Below are 16,496 nucleotides of genomic sequence, written 5' to 3' on the forward strand. Positions count from 1 at the left end.
CTATCTCAGAGCTGCTTTGCTGAGGCATGGAGGCGAAAGACGTTCCGAAGGCTGAAGACAGAGCTGAGGATCCAGGTTCCAAAAATAAAGGCCAGCCCGATGTTGCTCAGCCTGACTTCCCACGAGGAGGGCAGACCCCTGGCCCCACCACCCTCTGGGAGATGCTAGAAAGGAAGTTTCTGGAATACCAGCAGCAGGCGTATAGAAGCCCCGCTGAACGTCAGAAGAGCCTGTTGAATCTTCTCCCGCTCTTCCTAAAGGTCAGTAAACTCATTTTTGAAACTGTAAAAAGATGACACAGTGCTATGGGGACATGTCTGGGAGGATGGGAAACCAGCGTTGGTAGTTTTAATGCCATCACAAGCGGTCTCTGATTGGTGGCTTAGAGGAGCGCGTTGTGCTGTTGAATGAAGATGGTGAACAAGTGAGGATGGGCTTGGACAGGATGGACAGTTGGCTCGTGAGTAATATTTTCTCTTTAGTTTAAAAAGATGATATGGTTCAGTCACAATCGCTTCTTGGGAGCCAGAGGACAGACGTGCTCCCTTGGGAGCTAAAAAAGGGACGTGTGTCCTGAGACTTGAGCAGCCGGGATGGCTGGTAAGCTCAGACACCAGCAATGCCAGCACCAGGGCCTGGAGAACCAGAACCTCGGTTGTGCCAACAATGCAACCGAGGCGTAATCAGTGGGGATCAGCAAAGCCGTGTCCCTTCACTGGTCGTAGACACAGAAGAGAAGCCCAGCCTGTCTACTGGGCCAGCACCCCAGCTAGTGGCAGCTGGTGACAGTTTGGGTACACGGGGTTTCCTCTGTTGTCCTGGGATAAAGTTCCAGCCAGTGAGGTCTGCCTTACCGTTGAATATACTGAAGTCTAATTGTAGAGTTGGAAATGCATCTTTTTATGAAGACTTAGTTTTTGTTTAACTATTGATTTTTGGGTTATTGTTACAAAAAAAGGTATACCTACATTTAAAGCACAGAGGATATGAGATCCTTTTCACATTTGAAAGTAAACTAGGGCAGATGGAGGCTTTGGGAGGTTTTTATTGGGAAACTCCTTTGTTAGTTTCATCTAACTTTTTAACCAGAAATATTGAAGAATTTCCAAAGAGGACTCAGAATTTTCTTGGCATATTTATAGGCTGCATCGAATACTTAGGGATGCCTTTCTGTAAACAATTTCCAGGTAACTTACGATCCATGAATTCATTAACTCCTTCCATGTTTTGGACTTGTATATCCCATCCATCCCATTTCACAGATTGGATACCTGGGGCAGAGGGAACATACTGGAAAAGAGGAACTAGGTTAGTTGAGACAGCTCAGGTTTCTCATTCCCAACCCTCTTTGCCCTGATGACCCCACCTTCGGGAGGTAACTTAGCCTCACCCAGTTCTCAGACCAACTGCCTTATGGAAGAAAACCTGTGAGCAATGCCCGGCCCCAATCAAACTTCTCTGGGATTGCTTGTGGGTTTTCCCATCACATTGTGTCTTTCCCAGCCATCTGGGCAGCCCTGGATCTGATGGAAGGACTCTGCATCTGACAGCCAGGGCTTGATACTTCTTCGCTCCTCCCCAGATCGTTGGTTTGGGAATTCACTCATTTGCTGTGCAATTATTTATTGAGCTCCCTTGCACTGTTCTAGGGCCTTGGGCTATGAAAGTAAGGAAGACGGAGAGCGGTTTTACCCACATCTGTCCAGAGCAGAGAATACTGACTGGTACCCAGAATGTGTTTTGTTTGGCTTGTAGGGGGTTAAAAAATGAATTAGTGCCATTTTTTTTCAAAAGGGAAAGTTTTCACATGAGGATCAGATTGCAAATTTCTCTTGAAAAAAAAATTTTCTTGAAAATATTTGTAGCTGTAATACTGACAATTGGATGGAGATGGTCAAGGGCATCCCTTTTAGACAGAAATGGTCTTGGTCTCCCAGTTTACCCTAGTCCTCTCTTCCCTAATATCTTGCACCCAATCCACATCACTCACATGTTATCTGACCCTACAGGCATTGACCTCATGGAGAGTAAGTTGTTCCTATTATAACTGAACTTTGATATTGGTCAATGTTTCCCAAAACCTGGCCTGGTAACTGGAGGCACGATGGCCCTATTGCTGAACACATGGGCTTTCGAGTCAAACAGAGTGGGGTGCGAGCTCCTGCTGCATTGCTTATTAGCTGTGCATCTTTGAGCAAGCCTCAGTTTCCTCATCTTTAAAGTGGGATCAGTAACAGTTTGCCAGGAGACTGTGCAGGTGAGATAAGGTGAAGACTGTAGAGTCCACAACACATGGAAAGCAGACATGGTCCCCACTGCCTTTCCACTAGCCTCCAGGGTACTCACCGCACACGTGCAGTCTGAGATCCTGGAGCTACGATTCCCCAAACTGCTTGACAAAATCTACTTATGTTTTGGATCCCTGTAGCCCACCTCTGATGAACTCTGCAGATGCAGAATAGTACAGGCTTTCTCAGTTTAAAAAATCTATATTCTTTTATTAAGTCCTGCGTGTTTACAAGCCTGTTGTTCCTATTAAGTTCTGACAAATAAAACCCTGCCAGAGTCAGAGCCACAGCCTCTGGGCTTCTTAATTAAGAACTGGAAGTAGAAGGAAACATGGAGAAGGTGGGAGGCTTTTTTCAGGTGTAGTGCAGATGAAATCTGAGCTGTAGAGGAAGACTGAGGAAGCCACTGGAATACAGGTCCTTGTGTAAATAATCACGCTTATAGTCACTCTGTTCTGAATTTTATAACCATAAAGCACAGTTCTTCAAGGCTGTCTATAAAGAACCCCCTAGAAATTTCAGGGCTTAAAAAGTTATGCCATCTCCCGTGGGATGTGGCCATTAACATCAAAGCTTTATGCATGTGTTGGTTGTCATGGAAACCATGTCCTAACTGGGCTCCGAGCATCCTGAGTGCATCTGAAAGATGTAGTTTGTTTCATAGAGCTCAACTCTCTGTACCGAGATCTTTTCGCTTTGGGCCCGAGGAAAATTAAGATGATCTGGAATATCCTTTGTTTCAAGACAATGCACACAAGGGACTTTGAATTGTTGCCCCTGCTTGGGAAAGGCTATGTCTCTGGGTTGTGGGGTCTGGGCCAGTTAGGCACGAAAGGTATGGTCCACGTGTAGCTAGAGCTCTGGTGAAGGTTGACAACAGTATATGTCCCATCTCAAGGGATGTCATCTGCCTTGACCTAATGAGTCTTGAGATTTGACAATAGGCTTGTCTTGTGAGGCAAACTCTCTCTTCCCAAAGAGCTTCCTTTCAGCCTCCTTGGCTTTCTCTCGTATCTGATTCCTCCAAACACACAGCGGGAAATGAGCTTTTCCCAGTCATTGCTTACACATAAATCTGCCTTAACTGTTTAGGCAAGTAAAATGGGCTTGGTTGGTTCTACAGCAAATTCTAGCCCCAATGCCTCCAGAGCTGAAAAACAACTGCAGGGTTAGGGCGTGAACCCACTCAATGTTTTGGTTACTGTCTTGATAATCAGGAAGAGCCCGAGGTGTCTCAGGACATTGGAATCCCAACAGGGAGCTGTCCCGGGGGAGTGAGTCAGACACAAAGTTCTCACCCAGAGCTTCAGGTCCTCCTCTGCCAGCCTCCGTCATTCCCCTTCTTCGGTCAAAGCCAGGGCAAGTGGTTACTTTCTTTGATGATGGGTAGTGATAGTTAACCAAGCTCTAAGCAACTAAACCAGGCATTTTGTTCAGTGTTTACAAGCCCTCATAATAGCCCTGGGAAGTAGGTGCTATTTTTATCCCAGCTTTGTAAATGAAGAAAGAGAAGTCTGGAGACGTTGCATAACTCGGCCAAGGTCACCCAGTTGTTAGTGGGGAGCAGAACTTAACCTGCAAAGTCTGCCCCTGTTGTTAGCCACTGGGTTCCCTTGGACAGTGCTGAGGTTCGTAGAACACACCACATCTCGTTTCTTTCCCTACCTCATGCCTCACTGGACGATGGCTTTGCCTGGCTGGTACCTATGACCCCTGGGGTATAAAAAGAACACCACCCCCTGCACATGCACTGTTTAGATAGCTGACTGCAGGATGTTGCAGACAAGGGGAAGGTTTTATTGCATCACACAGGAAGCAGCACAGAGCCAATGACTTCCCAGCGTGCAGGGCAGTGTTTTTAGGAAGAATTCAATTGACTGTTCTTTCCCTGACAAGAGCCTTGGGCTCTGATCTTTCTAGAACCCTTCCAATATAGGATCTCTCACCAAGAGAAGAAGGCTATCCCTCTAGCAAGCATGGGTGGGTCCTGTTGGCATTCAGTTGAGTTTATTTTGGAGGAAAGGGAACCACTTCAATCCCTGTCATTGAATAGAGGTATTTGATAACAGACAATAGTGGTGGCTACATGTCATCATGCATTTGTCAAAACCCACAGGATGTTCCACATCAAGAGTGAACCCTAATGTAAACTATGGACTTTGGTTGATAATAATGTGCCCATGTTGGTTCATTGATTGAGCTAAATATGCCACACTGATGAGGGATGTTGAGGGGAGGGGAGTACGTATGTGTGGGTCGGGAGGGCTACGTGCGAACTCCCTGTATTTTCTGCTCAATTCTGCTGTGAGCCTGAAACTGCTCTAAAAGAATAAAGTCTATTTAAAAAAAAATAAACAGGAGAAAGCTAGAGCCATAGGTGTAGATGTGAAGATTGTTCTTAGAATACGCACTTTGAGAGAAAGCCGACAGTGAGACAGGGAATCCTTAGCAATTAGTGTAAAATTCCTCGCTGTCTGGGACAGAGAAACTGCAGTGGGGGTTGGGAGGTGGGACAATATGGGGGGAAAAAAGGGAACCTGTGGACGTGGTAGATTAGAGATGATGCGAATGGGTTCACGCTGCTCCCTTCAAGAGGTGGCATCCATGTCCCCTCCCCTTGAATCTGGCTGGGTTTGTGATGGCTTGACTAATGGAATAGGGCAGAAGTGACTTTTCCAGGCCCAGGCCTCAAGGGACCCGTAGCTTCTTCTTGTCACTTGGAATACTCACGCGCAGAATCCTGCTGTCATGTTGTGAGGAAGCCCAAGCGGCCCTGAGAAAAGCTTATGTGGAGAAAAACAAAGCCCCGACCTTGCAGCTGCTCCTGCTGACAGGCAGCACCAACTCGGCAGCCATGTGACTGCGCCATCTTGCAAGTGGCTCTCTTCGCCCTTGTTCGCTGCTCCAGCCGAGGGAGGCAGAGAGAGGCTATATCTGCTGAGCTCGGCCCAAACTTCAGATCTACAAGAAAAATAAATAATTACTGTTAGTTTAAGTGACTCAGTTTTGGGGTGTTTTGTTATACAGCAATAGGTAATTGGAATAGTGGGTAACATGGGCAGGAATTCATTTATTTCGTGCTGTAAAGGGATTGCAGTGAACACTAAATCAGTCGTTCTTGGGGTGAGTGTATTTCTCTGTGTGTGTGTGGGCGCACACATGCACAGGTGTGTACAGGTACTCTTAGGCTAACTGCCCAGCCAGTGGGACAGATTTTATGCCATTGGCTGTGATCAATTATTCTCATATAAACTAACCATGGACCCAACTGACAATGGAAGAGAGAGATGTAAGATGAAATATAATAACAAGGATGACCAACAGTTATTTCCAAGCGTGGTATCCAGAGGGGATGGGAAGAGTAAATGTTCCTTCTTGTCTACCCCTGACTCTAGTCCACCACAGGGTGGGGCCTTCAGCGTGATTTATTTCCTTCCCCAGGGGACAAAATTTTTGTTACGTTAGCAAAGTTTTGACGCATCATTTTTTTTTCTATATACAAGGGAGAGAATCAACTGTGCCACACTAGCAGGGGAAACTCATGTGAAGTCTCTGAACTGTTCTGAACTGACTTAAAGCCAAATCACCAAACTCTGCAACAGTGGAGCAGAAGGAATATTGCAATAACACTTGAAAATCAGCCCGGTTCTCTGTTATTCAAAAGCTGGGGTTTTCTCTCATCTCTTCTAGAGCTTTTGTCATTCCTTATTTCCCTTTAGAGACCAGAGCATCATTTTCTTTCTCCTTTTTTCCATGTGAGGGGACAGCCACAAGGCACGATGGTACAGCTTAGATAATGCAAGTAAATAAAAGATTTTAAAAATATTGAGCAATATTTTCCCAGCGTGCAAATCCCAGTTTGGGAAAAAATTAGGTCCTTTTGGAAGCTGCCTTAACTCTTTGGGGTCTCCACGGTACCATTCAGTAAATGATTGCCTCTGTGCATCAGACGGCACCCCAGTGGCCTGAAGGAGTTAATTTGGCCTCCAGAAGTGCCCATCATGGTCCCAGGAAGGAGTGTGAGCCTTGAGAGAATCTGGCTGAGCGTACAATTACTGTTCAACTCACAGTGGCCCAATTTGCTTTATTGTGGAGTGCCTCCTGGGGTCCCACTGCTCGAAGACCATCTCCACGCCTCTGAGTCAACTGCCTGCAAATTGGTCTTTGAGGGATTTGCCAGTGCAGGGAGGAGGCACAGGAATCTGTCAGGAAGACATCAGAGCAGTTCTCAGTCCTGGGGAGGGAAATAATCTTAATGCAGAAATTCCCAGCCAGGAGGGCTGACTTCTTTCTCCAGAGATTAACGTTTCCAGGTGATAGCTCGTTTCCAGGTGGTCGCCATACGTTTCTTGGATGTGCACATGCTACTTGGGTGTATGTGAGATAATTCAGCTCTTTACTCTGCTGCTTAACTGGTTCTCCGGGCTTACCCTCTGGCTCAGCCTCAGTTTCTGTCAAGTGGGACTAATAATAATACCAATCTCAAAGGTTTGTGACGAGAATTAGTGGAAACAATGCATGTAAGTGCTTGGCCCAGCGTTTGGCATAAAACCAGCACGCGATACATTTGGCCGTCTTTCTGCATATTGTGAGTCCTGTAATCATGTGTTCACTTAACAAATATTTGTTTGAAGATCTACTGTGTGTAATAGTGTTTAACGTTCACCTAGCATTTTTGTAGTTTTAGCAAAGTTCTGATGTACGGCTTTTTTATTTACAAAGGAAAGATGCAACTCTGTTTATAGGGCAGAAAATTTTTCAAGTATTTCAGATACAAAGTTTTGTTCCAATCAAAATAAATACCCAAGGACTCACCACTTGTGTAAAAGAAATAAAGAATTTCAGATAAACTAAAGCCACCTGTGCATGAATTCTAGAACTCATTCCCCTTCTGTCCTCCCCCAATGGTAACTCCCAACCTGCCAAATTATCATTCCCTATGGGGAATGAGATACACACACACACACACACACACACACACACACACACACACAGAGCAAGTTGCAAAAGTATATTACAGTATCATCTTAAAATACCTGGAGACTATATATAAATTATGTAATAATATGAGTATATTTTTATAACCATAAGTAAGATGATTGTGTAATTTATGTATAGTCTCAAAGGTTTTTGTAGGCTCATACTGTAATATACTTTTGCAATTTGCTTTTTTTCCACTCAAGATTCTATTTCCGGGGTTTATTCATACTGATACAGCTTTTTTCCTTTTTCTTTTTCAGTTCTACATAACATCCTTATATAAATATGTCAGGTTATTCATTCATTGTCTTGTTGATGAACATTAAGTCTTTCCCAGATTTTTACAATCATAAGTAACACCTCATAAATATTCCTTGTCCATGTGTGCCTGTATTTCTCTAGGAAATACTGGAATATTCTCTAGGGAATACCTAGGCTTGGAATTGCTGGGTTCTTGGACGTGCGCCCCTTTAATTTTATTAGATTGAGTTAAATGCTTCTCTTCAAAGAGGTTCTTCAAAAGTGACACTCCATCAGTAGAGTGTAGGGGGTCTCGTGGTCCCTCACCTCCACCCACATTTGGTATCGCCAGGCTTTTCATTTTTACTAACCCCCAAAATATAAACCATCTCATTGCGATTTTAGTTTGCACTTTTCTGATTATGTAATTTGCTTATTATCTTTTATAAGTTACTTGTTGCTTCGTTTGCTGTTTTTTAAAAATCATATTTTTTTTCTTTTGAATTTGAAGGTGTCTAGATACCGTTCCTGTCAGTGTATGCCCTGCAAGTATTTTCTCCCAATCTGTGGCTTGCCTCCTCATTTTGTACTTAGTGTCATTTACAATACAGAAGATTTTACTTTTTAACAAATATAATATCTATAGCAAGGAGATATTGGAAACAATTTCCTTTTGGTATTTTTCTGTCTTTGTCACTTTTTCTAGAAGTCGGATCTCAGCTTTAAAAAACTCCATCAGGCCTTGGGGAAGGAATATAATTTAATATGGCTGGTGGGTGGGAGCAGCGGACAACAGCCCAGCAGAGTTGCATTTCATAGATGCCACTAATTGCCAGGATTGTGCACAGCAGGTCGCCTTCCTGATGGGAACCTCGGATGAGGGACTGCCAGGATTTCAAGCCTGGGGTGAGGATAGTCACTCCACCCTGACTGTTGGTCTGGAGGGAGCTCTCCCCATCCTTAGACGCAGCCTGTGACAACACGGGAGAGCAAAGGCAGACGCAGATCTAAGGCTGGGATTACTACAGAAACCAGGAGGGAATTCTGAAAAGAGCCTGGCATCCTAAGAAAAATATATATATATGAAAATAGATAAAAAAATTTCTTTTGGATAGCACAGGGAACTACATTCAATATCTTATAGTAACCTATAATGAAAAAGAATATGAAAAGGAATATATACACGCACACACACACACACACACATATATATATATATATATATATATACATGATTCACTATTCTGTATGCCAGAAACTAATACAACATTGTAAATCAACTATACATCAGTAAAAAAGAAAAAGAAATAGGAGATTAAAACAATGACACTAACAACCTGGACTGAGAAAGGATTTCCTAAGCCTGGAACTAAAGCCAAAAAACAAAGGAACAGCTTGAGAAATTTCATTCCCTAGGAATTTCAGATCTCTGTATGGCAAAACCAAACAATACCAAATTAAAAGACATGGTAGCTCACAGCGAAAAAAAAAAAGTGACAATGAATATATGTATGTTCATGTATAACTGAAAAATTGTGCTCTACACTAGAAATTGACACAACATTGTAAAATGAATATAACTCAATAAAAAATGTTAAAAAAAAGACAAAATGACAAATTTGGAGGAAAAAAATCAAGATAGTCTTATGAACCAAAGCTTAACAATTTTTGCATATAAAGACATTTTTAAAATTAATGAGAAAAGAGTGAAAACCCTGATAGGGTAATAGGCTAAGAGCGGACAATTCAAAAGGCACGAAAAGCATCCACCCACGCTAGTTATCTGAGGCTGCAGTTGAGATGGGATACTTTTTCTTCCATGAGGTTTCTCATTTAAGATGTAAGAGCAGCGCCGTGCTCAGTGTTGGCCTTGGTGGACAGAAATCAGCCTTAAGCCCTTTCCCACGGAGCCCTTGGAGGCTCATCTGGTAAACTTCTGGAGAATGAGTTAGTAACAGGTACCAAAGCACTAAAATATAAACTAAAAAATAAAGCACATTAAAAGATTTGCAATCCCATGCTTTAAACTTACAATTCCACTTGTCAGAATTTATCTGAAGGAAATAAATGCTTGCACGACTAAAACTAAGATAGCTGCATGAGATTTGACAAGCGTGTAGGAGAATCTGTGAGCAATTGATGGTGAGGAAGGTGAGGGAGAGGGGGATCTAGAGAATCACTTCTTGGAATTTCCCTGTAGGACAAGTGGGTGCCTGGTAAGGCCACTCACTAAGACAAGATGCAGCAGGTTTAGGGGGAAGGCAATGGATTCGGTGTGTTTGATGTTCCAGGAGTTCCGAGTTCAGGGGAGATGTCTGGGGTCAGTTGGATGTGGCTTTGGAGCTCAGCAGGAAGTTGAAGAATTCCCAGGCACTAGGGTTAGGGATACAGTGGAAGCTGGAGGGTAGGTGATTCCGTAGCCTTTAGCTGCACCTGGAAAGCAGGTGGAGCCATTGGTTTGGGCTGGCCAGAGTGGGGGTGGGGTAGGGTAGGTGATGCTCACGCCTGGCTTTGTAGCTTTGACATCTCTGAGCAAATCCTGTTTGTTGCACTTCAGGCCTGGGAACACTCCGTGGGGATCATCTGCTTTCCCAGTCTCGCGAAGCTGGCTGAAGATGTTTCCAACCAGCTTGTCCAAGAAATACAAAAGGTCCTGGTGGGAAAGCCTGCAGGTAAGAGAAGAGAGGTTAGGGAGAACTTCCTGGAGAGCAGAACAGCTCTGTGTATTCCTCCCAGGCCTCCGGCTAAGCCCCTCTGGGCTGTCTAGAGGACTGAGAGTAATGCCTTTGGGAATGCATGGTGGGCCGGGTTCCGCCACGGAGTACCCTGGAGAACAAGGACAAGGCAAAGGGGGATGTGGGGAACTCTGCTGCTCTTGGGAGGGACACACACACACAGACACGCAGACAACACAGAAACCAAAGCCAGCCATGTTTCTTGCCATGGGGTTCCCAGACTTGCATCCTTCCACTCACAGAGCTGGACCCTGAAGGCTGAGGGTATGGGGCTGAAGGCAGGAGGGAATTCCAGGGGGAAGGAATAGCTTGAGCATGGTGTAGATTGCAAGAATCCCCATGACAAAGGGGACGTGGGATACAGGAAGTAGGGTGAAGACACTGGGTTGTGGCAAGTCCAATCACCAAGGACTTTGTTCTTATTATTTAGCAATAGGGAGCCATTGATGGTTGTTGAACAGGGTTGGTGGCATGACAAAGGCTATCCCCCAAGGAGATGAATGTGGCAAGAGTGTGAGATGTTTGGTACAGATTCAGGTGACACTGTTGGGAGGGCAAGAGGCACAAGTTCCCAAGAGATGCTAAGGCACATCTCATGGAGAGACAGGCCGAATAGAGGGAAGCTGGGTGACCAGGCCACCACACTGCCCTGCTGGTGACACTTTCTCCCCTTCCTGCACTCTTGCCAGAGCAAGCACGGGTGGCAGCTGGGCAGTTTCTGCGATGGAAGGGGGATGCAGACCAGGATGGCTACCTGCTCTTGAAGTCGGTGTACGTGCTCACTGGGACAGATTCAGTAAGTTCCAGGCCCCCCTGGCACGGCCTGGGTGCTTCTCATCCGTGTGCAGAGAGAAGTCCCAGCACAGGGCAGTGGCGCGTCTCAAGAGTGTCTTCTTTCTCATGAAACTGATTTATCGTTTCTCCTCCCCAACTTCCCTTCTGATATAGAACGTGGACTTCAGAGCCTGAAGTTCATCTTCAAATCCTGTCTTTTCAGTTGACAAGCTGAGTGTCACCTTGAACAAAGTATTTGACCTCTCTGCATCTCCATTGTGTTGTTAATTTTAAAATTAGGGAAGGGGGTAGAACTCAGTGGTAGAGCACGTGCTTAGTATGTACGAGGTCCTGGGTTCAATCCCCGTTACCTCCATTAAAGAAAAAAAAATAGAATAAAAAATCAGGGAATATTAATGCTCCCGTTCTAGGGCAAGTGTGAGGTTTGACAACGGCAGGTGTGTATGGACTGTATTTCCCGTGTGTCAGGGCAAGGCGGAGGCATCCCCTGCATTGTACCAGTTAATCCTCCCCAAATCCTGTGAGTCAGATTACGGTGGTGCCGCACTGGTGGTGAGAACTCAGGCTCACCTGTGATGTGTAGCTGCAGCCTGACTCCGGAGCCCGTGCTCTGAGCCTCTGTTCTTTCCTGCCTCCTGCTAAACTCAGACTAAAGGAACCAGTGAGGCTGGCTCCGCCTTCTTCCCTTCCCGCCTGGGCCCTTGGCTGCAGTCACATCCTCACACCGTGAGGAGGGGACCTGGAGGGCTTTGCCTGATGATTGGTTGCCCTCTCAGATGGAAGCAATCTGGGGGCGGTGGCCATCAGCAGAAGTGGCCAGAAGCCCTGCCAGAGGGCAGACCCAGAGGCTTATCCATCTAGCGTGTGTGCCACACTGGTACCCAGACTAGGAACAACAGGGAACCAGGCTGGGGTGGTGGGTGCCCTCAGTGTAACAGTGAACACGGGCATTGGACAGGTATGTGGAGACAGTGCCAGGAGGTGAGAGAGGAGCACAGCTGTTCACTGGAGGGAGGACCACCTTGTTGTTTATCTATGTAAACTGCCTGGACCACCGTCAGGCACTGTGGCCTGAGGCACAGAGCAGGGGCTCTTCAACCCCTGGGACAGGACTGTTTCCAGTCTGAGTTGTAAAATCCTAAAGCTTTGTTTTCTGCTGTGAGGGGTCAGCTCTAAAAGCAATGAGGGAAATAGGCAGCTGGCTTTCAGTGGAGCCAGCACAGCTCAGAGGACAGGGAGAGCCACCCCAAGCGCAGCCACGTAGGGCCACTTGTCAAATCCAGGGGCAGACATCAGCTGCAGTGGAAGCTTTCGGGTACCAGCGGGCTGCAGTACACTCCTGGTGCTGGCCTGGACTGCACACTTTTCCCTTTTCTTTTTCTCATTTACCCACCACGTCTGTCAGATTAGGCCACTGGGTGGGACAATATACTTTAGATTCTGGTTTAGACCACACCAGTGCTCACTCTCGTGCGTACGTGCACACACACGCAGAGGCTGCAGCCGCAGTAATCCCAGTGGAGTGGCAGGCAGAGGCCGTGGAAGAAAGGCCCCAGGAGGCTCCACACTCAAGCTGTTCCCCCTGCTGACCACCTGTCTCCTCTCTGCCTGGAGCCCTGGGGCTGTTTAGTTGAGGGGTGGCTCTCTGGATTATTGGTTCTCGCCTATAGCGCTGTTTGGTGGTGGTGAGGTCTTAGATCTGGATGAGGGGATGGAAAGCATCCTGATCACGTCTTTAAGTCAGTTGCTTGTACTTGTTATCAACCACCCTGTCCTGATTGAGTTTCCAGTTCCCTCACCAGGAGGAAACCTACCAAAACCAGCAGTGTGATTGCCAGGAAAGCCCTTGATTTCTGCTCTGTACCAGTTCTTCCCTCTTTCCCTCCCTCCCTCCCTCCCTCCCTCCTTTCCTTTCTTCCTATCATCCATCTATTGTATAAAAGATACAATGTTTATGAAAAGATGTTCAGTGTTGTTAATTATCAGAGAAATGCAAATCAAAACTACGATGAGGTATCACCTCACATCAGTTAGAATGACCATCATTAAAAAGTTCACAAATGATAAATGCTGGAGAGGGTGTGGAGAAAAGGGAACCCTCCTACACTGCTGGTAGGAATGCAGTTTGGTGCAGCCATTATGGAAAACAGTACAGAGAGTTCTTTAAAAACTAAAAATAGACTTACCATATGATCCATCAATCCCTTTCCTGGGCATACATCCAGAGGGAGCTCTAATTTGAAAAGATATTTGCACCTCAATGTATATATGCATCATACACACACACACACACACACACACACACACATATCTACAATTGAATACTACTCAGCCATAAAAAAGAATGAAGTAATGCCATTTGCAGCAACATGGATGGACCTAGAGATGATCATACTAAGTGAAGTAAGTCAGAGAAAGACAAGTATCATATGATATCACTTATATGTGGAATCTAGAAAAAATATGATACAAATGAACTTTTTTACAAAACAGAAACAGACTCACAAACATAGAAAACAATCTTAACGGTTACCAAAAAGGAAAAGGGGGGAGGGATTAATCAGAAGTTTTGGATTAACATACACATACTACTGTATGTAAAATAGATAAACAACAAGGTCCTACCATATAGCACAGAGAACTATATTCAGTATCTTATAATAACCTATAATGGAAAAGATATAAAAAAAAGAATATAATGGAAAAGAATGTGTAACTGAATCACTATGCTTACCAGGAACTAACACAACATTGTAAATCAACTATACTTCAATAAAAAAAGATATGTTGATAATATTCACTTTATATAAACTTAATCTTCACAGCCATCCCAGGTGGGTTCTACGATTGTCTCCATTCTTAACTAAGAATGTGTTGCCCAGAGAGAGGAAATGACTTACCCACATTCCTGCTAAAATGGCAGCACTCACCGATCTGGGTCTGGAGCTGTGCTCTGTGGCCCTGGGTCACATCTTGCTTTTCCTTTGCAGGAGACTCTGGGCAGAGTTGCTGAATCTGGGCTCCCAGCCCTGCTTCTACAGTGCCTTTATCTCTTCTTTGTCTTTCCTCTGGAAAAGGATGAGCTCTTTGAGAGTGATGCTCCAGTTCAGAGGATGTTTGTGCAGGTGAGTGAGCAGAGAGCTGTCTCCCTGGGGGCCAGGACCACACTCTGTTCCTTGGACATCCTTTCATCTCTCCCTTCCTACTTCTGAAACTCCTCTAATCTTCTGGAGGGCCCAGCTCAGCCCTCTGTTACTGACCTGGGTCCTTAGACTCTTTAACTCAATAGAAATACATAAGAGGCCAGAAGAGGAATTCAGGCGAAGCTTTGTTGGGACTCGTGCTGCAGCACAAGGGAGCAAAAACAAGGAACAGGTTCCCTTGCTCTCTCCCTGAGGAGGGGCGAGCTGGACCCTTAAATGGGGGGACGGTAGGGGCTTATTGGTGGGTTGGACAGGAGGGCTGGCTTAGGTGGTCTGCCCACCCCCTTGGTGGTGCTTTGTGCAGGGATCATGTGCAGTACACTGCTTTTGCTCCCACCTCAGAAATGGCAGGTGGGTTTTTGGCCTTTTTGTATCTTATTGTCCATAACTGCTGGACTGCTGCGCATGTGTGTAGTTATTTTTAGTCCCTTATGGTTACTTTGTATTCTGTTGCTGGAGGAGACGTTTGTCCAGCGGCAAGCGTGAGCACTTCAGAAGAGGGTCTCAGGTCCCAGCATTGAGGTGACGGAGAGAAGAAGCAAAGTAGGGGGAGAAGTCACAGGAATAAATGAGCAGCGTGCAGTTTTTTAAGTGCTCTGATGGAAGATGAAAGATGTGCTGGGAGGTGAGGACAAGTGGACCTGACTTACAGTAGAGCCTAAATGGAGGCTTTTCTGAAGAAAAGGCATTGAACCAGGAAGGTTGAGATGGAGACATGAATGAGGAGGAGGTGGAAGAGGAGCAGAAATGGCCATTCAAGCCAAGGGCCACATGGCCACATTCACCTGCCACTGCAGGGGTGGCCTGGAAAGACATCTGTCACCGAGCTCCATTGCTGTCCAGCTGGGACTCCATCAGTGGGAGAGAAAAGGCTCATGGATTCAGACAGAAGGAACTTTCTATATTTGCCAAACTAGAGGAAGATCTGGTTAACCCACTGAGAGCCAAAGAGAGAGTGTATGTGATAATGTGGGAGATGATGCAGGGCTGGACCACACACAACTCTCTGAGCCAGGCTAAGGTGTTTGGTTTCTATCCCAAGTGCATAGGATGGTGTTGGAAGACCGTCTGGTAGCCACAGGGACACTGGACTGGCAGGGACACTGGACTGGCGGGGACAAGGAGCCTAGTTAACAGGCTGTAGGATCACACTCATGATCTCATGGAAAGGTAGGGTTTCAGTGTCAACCAGAGATTCAGGAACACAGGTCTATTTTTAAACAGCACTGGGCCCTGTGAATTCTGTACTTTTGATCATTGGTGGCATTTTCTGCATTTTTGTATAAAGACACCTCTCTGAGTCACTTTTCTGGTATTCTGATGTGGAAAAGTTAACCACTGCTTGTATAGGATTTGGAGTCCACACTTCAGCCCTGTCACCCTTTTCTAGTGGGCACGGTTGACCATGCTGGTCTGGGGCAGATGGTAACCACAGGCAACCCAGACCTTCCCACTGAGACATGGAAAAGCAGGGAACAAATCCATCACAGGAAGGAGGCTTCCTAACCAGAGTCTCTCTGGCTTTTATCTTCCAGATGTTGCTCAACCTTTGCAGTGACGCTCAGGGTCTGGAGGGACTTCTCTCAGGAAATGAGCTCCAGTCTCTTGTGATTGCCACCACCTGTCTTCGAGAGCACAGCTGCTCCTTTTGGAAGGAGCCCACCTTCTGTGTCCTGAAGGCAATCTCCAAGGCCCAGAACCTCAGCATCTTCCAATACCTGCAGGGTAGGACCCAGGAGACCGGGGATTGTCTGCGGGCCCACTTCATACTGTAAGACCCTGATGGAAGAATTTGCCCAGGCTCCCCAGCTAGTGAGGAAGAGAATTAAATTTTAAACCTGGAGATGCCCGATCCCAGTGCCTTGAGTTCTGCTCTGGGCAGCACATGCAGGGGTTAAAGCTGTAGATTCTGGAACCAGACAGCCAGGGAGTGGGCTCCAACTCTGTCCTCCGAGCTGAGTGACCTTGGGCACTTCACTGCCTCGATGTGTCCGTTCTTTCCTCTGTAAAATGGAGGTAATAATCCCACTGATCTCATTGGACTGTGTGATACGTCAATGAGGTGCCACATTTGAAGCGCTTAGATAGCTCCCGGTACCCAGTGGATGCCCCGTAGGCATCAGCATCACAGCGCCATCGTGCGGGTGTGGCCAAAGGCAAGACACCGAGGGACTCAAGTCCTCTAGCAGTCCCAGGGGCCTCCCTTAGCATCATGTGTCTCCCTAGGACCCAGGTAATGCCTGGAAGCACAGACA

General features: G+C 46.0%; 1 protein-coding gene across 1 annotated transcript in view; it reads left to right on the forward strand.

Moving 5' to 3' along the window:
• The window catches only part of WDFY4 (WDFY family member 4), a 267,578-nt gene that overhangs the window by 20,256 nt on the left and 230,826 nt on the right, over nt 1–16,496 (forward strand). Inside the window, 5 exon segments of the mRNA XM_014562645.2 lie at nt 10–260; nt 10,066–10,180; nt 10,933–11,039; nt 14,029–14,163; nt 15,777–15,966. Of these exon segments, the coding sequence (XP_014418131.2) occupies nt 27–260; nt 10,066–10,180; nt 10,933–11,039; nt 14,029–14,163; nt 15,777–15,966 (781 nt within the window). The 5' untranslated portion in view covers nt 10–26.

The sequence above is a fragment of the Camelus ferus genome, chromosome 11 (genome assembly GCF_009834535.1).
Source record: "Camelus ferus isolate YT-003-E chromosome 11, BCGSAC_Cfer_1.0, whole genome shotgun sequence".
In the NCBI taxonomy this organism is placed as follows: Eukaryota; Metazoa; Chordata; class Mammalia; order Artiodactyla; family Camelidae; genus Camelus; species Camelus ferus.